This window comes from Mustela nivalis, assembly GCF_964662115.1.
Source record: "Mustela nivalis genome assembly, chromosome: 11".
Taxonomy (NCBI): Eukaryota; Metazoa; Chordata; class Mammalia; order Carnivora; family Mustelidae; genus Mustela; species Mustela nivalis.
Genome location: NC_139030.1, coordinates 106,048,725 through 106,061,169, shown reverse-complemented (window position 1 = coordinate 106,061,169; position 12,445 = coordinate 106,048,725). Strand labels below are relative to the sequence as shown.

At 38.4% G+C, this 12,445-nt stretch overlaps 1 protein-coding gene across 2 annotated transcripts in view; it reads right to left on the bottom strand.

Annotated features, from left to right (window-relative positions):
- The window catches only part of DNAH7 (dynein axonemal heavy chain 7), a 249,692-nt gene that overhangs the window by 201,716 nt on the left and 35,531 nt on the right, over window positions 1-12,445 (bottom strand). For both annotated transcript variants that reach the window (XM_082689009.1, XM_082689010.1), the window contains one exon: window positions 8,364-8,483. In XM_082689009.1, the coding sequence (XP_082545135.1) occupies window positions 8,364-8,483 (120 nt within the window). The remainder of the gene's footprint in view (window positions 1-8,363; window positions 8,484-12,445) is intronic.

Sequence of the window (12,445 nt, the reverse complement as noted above, 5' to 3'; positions counted from 1 at the left end):
ATCATTCTGAACACCTACAAACTCAACAGGAGATCAAAGAAAAGAATAGCAGCAATTCTATGAATGAAAAAGTGAACACTTTCTGGAAGGTAGGACTGCGAAGAAGAGAATCCAGGGCAATATTAGGGAAGAGAGACCACAGGGGAGAGAGAGCTTCTATCATCTGGCTACAGGCAAGTGATAGAGCAGTGGAGCAAAAATCTGAACATTAAGAAATCTGCTACACTGAGGGACGTCGCTCCAGCGGCTGAATGGGGGGAGGGGTGAAACCCTCACTGGGACTGTGTGGTCTCAGGACCCTTGGGGTCACAGAAAGACTGGGCAGAGCTCAGTGGCACAGCTCCCAAGTATTGGAGAGGGGAAGCCAGCTGCAAAGACAGAGCCGAGGAGTGGGCTCTCAGCTCAGGGTTGTCATAAATCATTATCTGTGGCACAGTTGGGCCACTACTCTCCAAGGAGGGACCCCACAACTAGCAGATCTGGGGAGACTCTCCATCCTCCACTGGGAGGAGCAGCATGGGATCCTCCACAGGAACCTGCTGAGTTTGGACACTCCAAATGGGGTCGTGTGCCAAAGACAGAAATGCTCAGTCACAGGCCAAGTGAGCATGAAGTGTGGCCAGGGACCAGGGAGAGAGGAGTGATTGACTGCTTTTCTCTGAGGCCACACTGAGGACTGGGGCCCTCACCTCTCACCTCCTCTGGGGCCAGCGACTGGGAGGCCACCGTTTTCATTCTCATTCTCCAAATCTATACAGAAAGCTTTCAGGGAACAAAAGCTACCAGGAGCAAACCCAAGTGGATTATTCTGCCTGGCCCCTGGCAAGGTCAATGCAACTCTACCTCAAGCAAAGACATGTGAAAATCAGTGCAACAGGCCCCTCACCCAGAAGATAATCAGCAAGAACATCCAGCCAAGACCAAGTTTACCGAGCAAAGAGAAGTGCAAAATTCTAGCATTAGGGGAATATAGCACATAGAATTCATGGCTTTTTCCCCATGACTCCTTAGTCTTTCAAAGTTAATTTTTAAAACTTTGTTTTTTTCTTTTTCTATTTATTTTTCGAATTTTTCTTCAACTACCATCTTATCAATTCCATTTTAAAAATCTTTTTAGATTTTCAGTTTTACAGTCATATTCTATCCCTTCATTGTATTTAATCTTATTTTTTATATAAATATAAGTTTTTCTCTTTTAAAATTTTGGGATACACTTTCTTCTGACAGATGAAAATATACCCTAAACCTAGTATATGACTTTGTTCTCGTCTCCTGCCTGATCACATTCTCTTTTTTTTCCCTATTTTTTTCCTTTTTTTAATGAATTTCTTAACAATTCCTTTTTAAAATTCTTTTTAAATTTTCATCTTTATGGTCATATGCCATCCCTCCATTGTATTTACCCTTATTTTTGTATATATATAAGTTTTTCTTTCTTTAAAATTCTGGGAAGCAGTTTCTTCTAATAGACCAAAATACACCCCAGATCTAGTGTGTGGCTCTGTTCTATTCACCACCCTCTTCCCATTTCTTTCCCCTCTAGTTTCAGATCTCTTCTGATTTGTTTATATTTTTCTGGAGTCATTGTTACCCTTTTAGCATTTTGTTCTCTCATTCTTCTATTCTTCTCTGGACAAAATGATAAAACAGGAAAACTTACCTCGAAAGAAAGAAAGAAAGAAAGAAAGAAAGAAAGAAAGAAAGAAAGAACGAACGAACAAGAGGCAGTACTGACTGATGGGAGCTTAATCAATATGGACATTAGTAAGAACTAGAGTTCAGAATGAAAGATACTAGCTGGGCTTGGGAAAGGCATAAAAGATACCGGAGAATCCCTTTCTGGAGAAATGAAATAGCTAAAATCTAACCAAATTGAAATAAAAAAGACTATTAATGAAGTGTAATTAAAGAAAGAAGCTCTAACTGCTAGGATAAATGAGGCAGAAGAGAGAATTAGTGATACAGAAGACCAAATGATGGAGAATAAAGAAGCTGGATGAAAGAGAGATAAACAACTACTAGACCACAGGGTCTAGTGACAAGAGATAAGTGACACAATAAGACAAAACAGTATTAGAATAATTGGGATATTAGAAGAAGAAAGGGAGGGGACAGAAGGTATATTGGAGCAAATTATAGCAGAGAACTTCCCTAATTTTGGGGAAACAGGCATCAAAATCCAGGAGCCACAAAGAATCCCCCTCAAAATCAATAAAAATAAGCCAACCCCCCATCATCTAATAGTAAAACTTACAAGCCTCAGAAACAAAGAGAAATGCTGCTGCCCCTCGGAACAATTTGTTACTTAAACTGTAACCCCTGGAGGATTTTACTAGTTACCAAGCACATTTAGATATGGCCTTAAGAAATACATATACTGGCAACAGGTCTTTGGGGAGAAGGATGATGTACGACCATGAAGCTGGGCAGCTGGTGATGCCTGGCTCACTCAGGGCGGAAGGCCACCCCTTCACAGAAGCTGGGCAGCCAGGAACACCGGGCCCGCCCAGGGCAGAAAGCCGCCTGCTTCAGGGAAGCTGAGCACCTGGGAACGCCCAGTCAGCTCAGGGTGGAACGGAAAACCGCCTGCTTCACTTATCCGTTATTGCTCTTTTCTCCTCCCAGAAGCACCTGTCGTTAGTTAGATGAGTCCTTTGAATGTGCTTGTTTAACTATAAACTCTATCCTCCTCCTTGCTAGTCTGCAAGACGTGACTAACGTTTGACCTTCATCAATCCTTCTGTTGGCTATTGTTTTCTATCCAATGAAAGTGAGACTGTGGAGTTGCTCGTGGCAGCTGTCCTTTTTGACTGTTGTCTCCTGCTCCCAATCTCTTGCAGCTGACTTGTTTGTGCCTAACTCTTCTCTTGTCACCGATTGGAAGCGGCAGAGAAAATACCAAAAGCAGCCCAGAACAAGAGGTCTGTAACCTACAGTGGTTGAAACATTAGTTTGGCAGAAGACTTATGGCAGCCTGCCAGGTCAGAAAGGACTGGCACAATATATTCAGAGCATTAAACAAGAAAAGCATGCAGCCAAGAATACCATACCCAGCTAGGCTATCACTGAAAATAGAAGAAGAGATGAAAATCTTCCAGGACAAACAGAAACTAAAAAAAAAAAAAAAAAATTGTGAACACCAAACCAGCCCTACAGCAAATATTGAAAGGGGTCGTCTGAGCAAAGAGAGAATCTTAAAGTAACAGACCAGAAAGGAACAGAGACAATATACAGTAACAGTCACCTTACAGGCAATACAGTGGCACTAAATTCATATCTGTTAATAGTTATCCTGAATGTAAGTTGGCTAAAAGCCCCAATCAAAAGACAAAGGGTATCAGATTGGATAAAAAAATAAGACCCATCGATATGCTGTCTACAAGGGACTCATTTTTAAACCCAAAGAAACCTCCAGATTGAAAGTGAGGGGGTGGAAAATCATTTACCATGCTAATGGACATCAAAAGAAAGCTGGGGTGGCAATCCTTATATCAGATAAATTATATTTTAAACCAAACACTATAATACGAGATGAGGAAGGACACTATATCATACTTAAAGGGTCTGTCCAACAAGAAGATCTAACAATTTTGAATATCTATGTCCCTAACATAGGAGGAGCCAATTATATAAGCCAATTAATAACAAAATCAAAGAAACACATTGATAATAATACAATAACAGTAGGACATGAAAACCCCCTTCACTGAAATGGACAGATCATCTAAGCAAAAGATCAACAAGGAAATAAAGGCTTTAAAGTACACACTGAACCAGATGTACTTCACAGATCTATTCAGAACATTCCATCCCAAAGCAACAGAATACACATTCTTCTCTAGTATACATGGAACATTCTCCAGAATAAATCACATCCTAGGTCACAAATCAGGGCTCAACTGGTACCAAAAGACTGGGATCATTCCCTGCATATTTTCAGACCATGAAGCTCTGAATCTAGAACTCAATCACAAGAGAAAAGTTAGAAAGAACTCAAATACATGGAGGCTAAAGAGCATCCTACTAAAGAATAAATGGGTCAACTGAGAAATTAAAGAATTTTAAAAATTCATGGACACAAATGATAATGAAAACACAACTGTTCAAAATCTCTGAGATGCAGCAAAGGAGGTCCTAAGAGGAAAGTATATAGCAATACAAGCCTTTCTCAAGAAACAAGAAATATCTCAAATACACAACCTACCCCTTCCCCTAAAGGAGCTGGGGAAAGAACAGCAAAGAAAGCCTAAACTCAGCAGGAGAAGAGAAATCATAAAGATCAGAGCAGAAATCAATGAAATAGAAACCAAAAAAACAGTAGAACAAATCAATGAAACTAGGAGCTTGTTCTTTGAAAGAACTAATAAGATTGATAAAACCCGGGACAGACTTATCAAAAAGAAAAGAAAAAGGACCCAAATTAATAAAATCATGAATGAAAGAGGAACGATCACAACCAACACCAAAGATATACAAACAATCATAAGAACATATTATGAGTACCTATATGCTAGCAAATTAGACAATCTGGGAGAAATGGATACATTCCTAGACAAGTATAAACTACCAAAACTGAACCAGGAAGAAATAATAGAAAACCTGAACAGACTCACAATCAATAAGGAAATTGGAGCAGTAATCAAAAATCTCCCAAGAAACAAGAGCCCAGGGCCAGATGGCTTCCCAGGGGAATTCTACTAAACATTTAAAGAAGAATTAATACCAACAAAAACTACAGGCCAATGACCCTTGTGCACGTACACACGAAAATCCCCAATTCAATCCAACAGCATATAAAAGGAATTATACTCTATGGCCAAGTGGGATTGGTATTTATCTCAGGAATCAGATTAGTTCAGTACATGAAAACCAATGTAATGTATTAATAAAGTAGAAAAATCCACTATTTCAGCTGCAAAAAAAAAGCCATACACACACACACACACACACACACACACACACACACTAGGCAAAATCTGTGGTATTATATGATAAAAACAATCAACAAACTAAGTATGAAAGGGAAATTCCTTAACCTGATAAAGGGAAATTACACAGCTAACTAAATGCTGAAAGACTGAAAGCCTTCCCCTAAAATCAGGAACAAAACAAAGATCTCTGCCCTTGCAACTTCTTTCAACACTATACTGGAGAGCCTAACCAAAACAATTAACCAAGGACAAGAAAAAAACCACATAGATAAGAAATGAAGAAGTAGAGCTGTCTATTTGCAGATAACACAATCATATATATATCTATATATATCTATATATAAAAGATATGAAGTTTACACATAACCCCCCCCCAAAAAAATCATTGGTACTAATAAACAAGTTTAGCAAGGGTGCAGGATACAAGATCAGTATACAAAAAGATAATTAGACTTTATCAAAATTAAAAATATTGTGCCTCAAGATGCCTGGGTACCTCAGTCAGTTAAGCAACCAACTCTTGATCTCAGCTCAAGTCTTGATCTCAGGGTCATGAGTTCAAGCCCCATATTAAAAAAAAAAAAAAAAAAAAAACGTACCTCAAATTTATGCCTATCAAGAAAATGAAAGGATCAACCACATAATGAGAGAAATATCTGCAAATCGTGTACCTGAGGGCTTAGTATCCAGAATATATCAAGAACTCTTAAAATTCAACAGTAAAAAGATTACTCAATACAAAGTAAGCAATGATCTGAATAGACATTTATCCAAACAAGATAAACATATGGACAATAAGCATTTGAAAAGATACTCAATATAATTAGTCATTAAGGAAATGCAAATCAAAACCTCAGTAAGATAGAACTTAACATCTACTAGGATGACTATATATAATCAGAAAGATGGACAGTAACAAGTGTCGACAAGGATGTAGAGAAAGTGGAACCCTCATACATTGTTGGAAGGAACATAAAATCTAACAAACGCTTTAGGAAACACTGTGGGAGTTCCTCAAAAAGTTAACCATAGAGTTATTATATAACCCAGTAATTCTACTCCTAGGTATCTACCCAAAGAGAACTAAAACATGTTTATAAAAATGTTCATAGCAGCATTATTCCTAATAGACAAAAGATAGTAACAACACAAATGTCCATCTACTGATGAATGGATAAACAAAATGTGTTAGATCCATACAATGAGATATCATTTGGGGGGCACCTGGGTGGCTTAGTGGGTTAAGCCTCTGCCTTCGGCTCAGGTCATGACCTCAGATCCTGGGATGGAGCCCCACACCGGGCTCTCTGCTCAGTAGGGAGCCTGTTTCCCCCTCTCTTTCTGCCTGCCTCTCTGCCTACTTATGATCTCTCTCTGTCAAATAAATAAATAAAATCTTAAAAAAAAAAAAAAGAAATATCATTTGGCCAGAAGAAGGAATGAACTATTGATATATGCTATAACAGGGATGAACCTTGAAAATATCATGCTTAGTGTAAGAAGTGAGACATAAATGAATCCATATTATATCATTCCACAGAGATGAAATGTTCAGAATGGGGACAGAAAATGTACTAGTGATTGCCAGGGCATGTTGAAGGGGAAATCGGGAATGACTGATAACAGATAAAGCGTTTCTTTTGGGGGGTGATGGAATTAGTGGTGATCACTGCAAAACCTTTGAATATATTATAAACTACTGAAATGTGCACAAGAAGGTGGTGATTTTAAGGTGAGTGAATTATACCTCGATTTTAAAAAGTAGTTAGCAATACACTGCCTATGGCTGGAGGCAGGGTAGGAGTGGTAAAGATGTAGACGATAAGCAACAGATAGAAAAAGTCACAAAGTTTTCAGCTTGGCCTGGGAATGGTCTAGAACAAGAAGAGTAGCATGCTTGGAAGAAAAGAATTACCACTGTAATGGAAATGCTAATATTTAGATGCTGACGTGATATTCAACAGGAGACATATAGTATGAGGTTAGTAACAAGGGCCCAGAGCTCAAAAAACTTAAGATCTTTAGACAGATAAGGCAGATGAAATCTTGACATTGCCAAGAATATAGAGAAGACTCACAAGAGTAAACACCTGAGAGGCCCCCACTCTTGGCAATAGTAAGAACAAGTACAGCTAGGAAAAAAACAAACAGAAAAACCAGAGGCACAGGGACCTAGAAAAACAGCTTCCAGACGGCAGGGGTAATAAACCACAATAAATGCTGAATAGAAGCAGAGAATGAATCCTGAGAGAAGACATCTGGGTTTGGCGTAGATACCATAATTAATCATTTGCTAACTGTTTCTCCATTGTGGTAAGCTGGTGTTCTACCTTTTAGCCATGATAAACACATTCCGGTTCACTATTTAAAGTACAGTCAGAGTGTTTTCCCCTTAGAATAAATCAGGGAGCATTGAGGCTACAGCAAATCAATCTACAACTCTCCACAAAATTTTCAGCAAAGGTTTTATTCTGCTCTGTACTTTGACACCCAATTTACCAAAATTTATGGTGGTAATGTATTCCTGGACTATAACTCGAAGTTACCGATCAAGAAAAATTTATCGGTTTTATGTCCTTAAGGGGTCATTTTCTTCTCTGTAATTAATTATGGGGTTTCATTCTATAGCTCTCATCTATTTGTTTATGTTAACTAAATACTAATACTAAAGTGACTTCAGACAAAGAATTTGATTCTAAAATATTGGAGAAAAACAACAAAGATGCAATCTTTAGCTATCAGGATGTATCTCTAAGTAACTTATGAAAATCATGAAACCATGCTGGAGTTTCATGCTCTCTGCTATCTGAAATTTGAGCTAATTTTAACATCCTATTTATAATAACTCAACAACCCATGATAGAAACATTTTCCTGTATTGTTTCAGAGCATGCTCTCTGGCACCTACATTGGTAATTATCATATGTGACTATTCCATTTTTAAGAGTCGAGCCAAGATGTTTAATTATCATGTGATAAGTCTAACCTCTCAGTGTGATAGTAAACTCCTTTAAAGAATATATTTTCCCTACCTAATAGTGCTTTAAACTTCTTTCATTCCCCATCCAAAAGCAAAATGAAAGAGGCAGAGTGCCTTAAATGTAATATTAATAGTAGATGTCGAATATCTAGCAAATGGATTAGTTGATGATCATTCTCTCCATGGTATTCAACCCCTCTCACAGAGCAGAAGTAGAAACCAGAATTGAGAGAAAAAAACATAATCATTTTAGTTCCTTCACAATCTATGTTGTGTAGAACATCTGGGTAGACAGTACAGACCAATTCAGTTAAAGACACTATACTTAGTTCTTGAACAGAAGTAATTACAAACTTGTTAAAATCAGATTTTCTAAATGCAGTTAAAATGTAGTTCCCCGCCAATAACATTTTTAAATTTGTGCTTTCCTCCATGAAATTTTAAAACTTTACATTTTAAGGAGAGTCTCTTTAGCAGATTCCATGTGTTTCATGACAATGGTCTGAAATATTGACAGTTCTAATGCATCCTGGCGATTATGAAATTCTTCTACATCAACTAAACGTAATTTTCTGCAAGACATAAAAATAAACAATAATTAAGGCAGGAGATTTTTTTGCATTAAATATTTTTGTTAACTGATCTCAAAAATATAATATTCCTCGGTTTTATCATTAAAATTTGTGTTTAATAAAATTAAATAGTTAAGAACATAAAATTTTTAAAATTTTAATTTTTAAAATAATGTAATTAAATTTGATAAGAACACAACATAAGATTATGAAACATTATTGTGAAGTAAAACAGAGTTGAAATAACTGGGATTTGATAGAAAATTTAGACTGATTTTTGCTTTCAAATCAGAATAATTGCAACAGGAAAAGAGGTAAAGCTCAAAGCTTAAGAAAGCTCACTATACCTGAAACAAAATTGTACCCACTCTAAAAAGAAAGTAACCTTGCGTTTTAGGGAGCCATGTAGTGGGGGAATTCTCACACCTGATTAAGACCTAATATATCAGTATTTTGATCCTGTCTGGTTTTGACTTTTTTTTATTATGTTCAGTTAGCCAACATACCTTACAACATTAGTTTTTGATGGAGTGTTCAAGGATTTATTATTTGTTTGCTCATCACATCATCTAGTTATCCTATCCCCCCACCTCCCTCCCTTCTGTAACCCTGTTTCTTTCATGGAATCCAGAGTCTCTCATGGTTTGTCTCCCTCATGAATTTTAAGAAAACATAGTGCTTCCTCTAGTCAACAGTTTCCCACACACCTTCTTTTCTGACTACAGTGCTATGGATCTTTGTTATGTACATGATTTACACATTTAAGAAGTTTCTGTTGTGGGCTCTATGCTGGATGTGGACCCCAATTCAAAAAAATAATAATAATTTTCGGTTGGGGAAATTGGGCAGCCACATGCAATATAATGAAATCGAACCCTTATCTTATACCATACTCAACAATGAACGCAAAATGGATTCAAGACAGGAATGTAGGACCTGAAACCATAAAACTCCTAGAAAAAAACATGGGTGATACATCCCTGGACACGAGTGTTGGCAATGATTTTTTGGATCTGATGCTAAAAACAAAGGCAAAAGCAAAAAATGAACAAGTGTCACTACATCAAACTAAAATGCTTCTGCACAACAAAAAATCAACCATTAACAAAATGAAAAGGCAATCTATTGAATGGGAGAAAATATTTGCAAATCATATACTGAAAAGGGGTTAATATCAAAAATTTATAAAGAACACATAAAATTCAATAGAAAAAAATCTGATTAAAAAATGGGCAGAGGATCTGAATAGACATCGTTCTAAAGAAGACATGCAGATAGCTAACAGGTATATGACAAGATGTTCACATTACTAATCATGAGGGAAATACAAATCAAACCACCATGAGATGGTCCCCCCACACCCGTTAAAACAGATATGAAAAAAGGATAGGAAATAACATGCATTGATGAGAATGTGGACAAAAGAGAATCCTTGTGCACTGTTGCTGGAAATGTAAATTGGTGCAGCTGCTATGGAAAATAATACAGGGTTCCTCAAAAAGTAAATAATAGAACTACCAGATTATTATACACCAATTCTACTTCTGAATATTTATCTGAAGAAAATGAAAACACAATAAAAAAATAATGTACACCCGTGTTCATTGCATTATTTCTAATAGCCAAAACATGGAAACAATCTAAATGTCCATTGACGGGTAAACAAAATGTGGTGTACAGATATACACAGTGGAATAATATTCAGCCATAAAACAGAATGAAAGCTTTCCATTTGAGGCATCATGGATAGAGCCTGAAGGCATTATGCTAAGTTAAATAAGTCAAATATAGGAAGACAAATAAAGAACTTTATAAACTCGTATGTGCAATCTAAAACGACAAAAACTGAGCTCACGGATATAGAAAACAGATTGGTGGTTGCCGGAGGCAGGGGATGGACGGTGGACAACATAAGCTTCACTTTCTTAGACATCGTCCTTTTATTTTTAGTTTTTTAAAGATTTTATTTATTTATTTGTCAGAGAGAGAGAAAGAGCACAAGCAGGGGGAGAAGCAGGCAGAGGGAGAAGCAGGCTCTCTGCTGAGCAGGGAGCCAGATGTGGGACTTGATTCCAGGACCCAAGGATCATGACCTGAGCCAAGGGCACATGCTTAACTGCCTGAGCCACCCAGGTGCCCAACATCTTCCTTTTATATTCAACTACTGTAATCCCTAGCCTATGGCAATTTCCACATATATGTACCTACAAGCTACACATACATCTTCATATATGCACACTACTTTTCAAGCAAAAATGCCCATATGCTATGTAGGCTGTGACTGTATTACAGATGCTCTCTCTGACATTCAGTGGGCTCTGTCAGTCTCACTACTGAAGGACATAAACTTGCACCTTCCATCTACAAGCATCCCCTTTCAGCTTTCCACACTCGTGCATTTTTGCAGTCGTTCAGGTGACTTTTCCATCACCATTCTCCACACCTCTGCCACACAGAGATGTCCCATACTTTCAACACCTGCTGAGAGGCCAAACACTTTTCACCTAGAGGAAGGATGCCCTTTATAGTCAACGCTGGCTCCTACTCTGAGAGGCAGTGCTGCTGACTGCCCGCCCCACTCAACATTCTCAGAGAGTGAAAATGACTCATGCCTACGAGGGCAACATTGGAATTGGTGGAGTCCTCTTCCTACCCACAGACTGCAAAGCTTCTTTCTCGTTTGTCTTCACCCCAGATGCCCTGAGGTTTGCTTCAGTTGCTGCTACTAATACTTCTGCCACTATGACCATGGACAACAGGTTTGGACATATCCATTGTTTACTGTTTTGTTTTGTTTTTTTATCTCAACTTTGTTCCCTTTTTCTTCCCCTTCATTTTCTTGTCTCTTGCCTCCTGACGTTGGCCAACAAAGTCTAGCCCGTTGTGGACAGTACTAGGCACTACAGCCTCACCCGGCCGCATCCACTTCAATGCGTCCTGGCAATTCCAAAGAGATCCAGATCTATAAATGGATATTTAAAAAAACAACACTGGCATTGTTGTGAAAATGAAATATATATATCACTGTATGAAAACATCCTTCGTGAGAGCGATACTATACAATGTGACCTCATGACTGCATGCAAAATTAAATCATGGCCAAATTCAAGCAAAGAAGTCCACATTATACAATGGAAAGCTGAAAGATGTTCTAACAGTATTCAGTCTGACCAACAAAAGCCATTTTTATGCTATGGATATGTGTGCCTGTGCGTGGATGCACATATGTATTTGATAATATGAGTACACATAAAAATAATGAAAGATACCCCACTAGATGGTTATCATGGGTCTTTAGACTGGTGGAAAGGAAGGCAGAGATGAGGAAAAGAAAGGCTGCGGGAAGTCAGGCAAAGTGAAGACTGCACTTTAAAAGTATATATGAGGGACACCTGGCTGGCTCAGTGGGTTAAGCCGCTGCCTTCAGCTCAGGTCATGATCCCAGCGTCCTGGGATCGAGTCCTGCATTGGGCTCCTTGCTCTGCAGGGAGACTGCTTCTCCCTCTGCCACTCTGTCTGCCTATGCTCACTCTCTCTCTCTCTCTGACAAATAAATAAATAAAATCTTTTTTTAAAAAAGTATATATGATCACATTTACATGTTTATGTAAAGTTACATATGTAACTGCATATTTCATTAAAATTTGTTTTTTAAAAGGCAGACAGGGACAGAGTGAGGAAGGGGCGGGCCTTGGACAGCACAAATCATTCTACCTGTGAGAAAACAGAATGCCAGGGAGGACAACGGGTGAAGAGAGAAGCTATAATCAGATGGTGGCAGAGCCCAGGCAAGGAGCTTGGCTTCCTAGAGCAGATGGAGGGGTAGGGCTAGAAAGGTACGCTAAAGAGCCTAACTCTGGAAGGAGCTCAGAGAAGTTGGTCGGAGAGGTGGCCCTAGCGCATGTCCTGGGGTTTCCCAGGGTGGGGCCAAGAGCTGCCTTCTGCCACGGCCATAGCTTGAA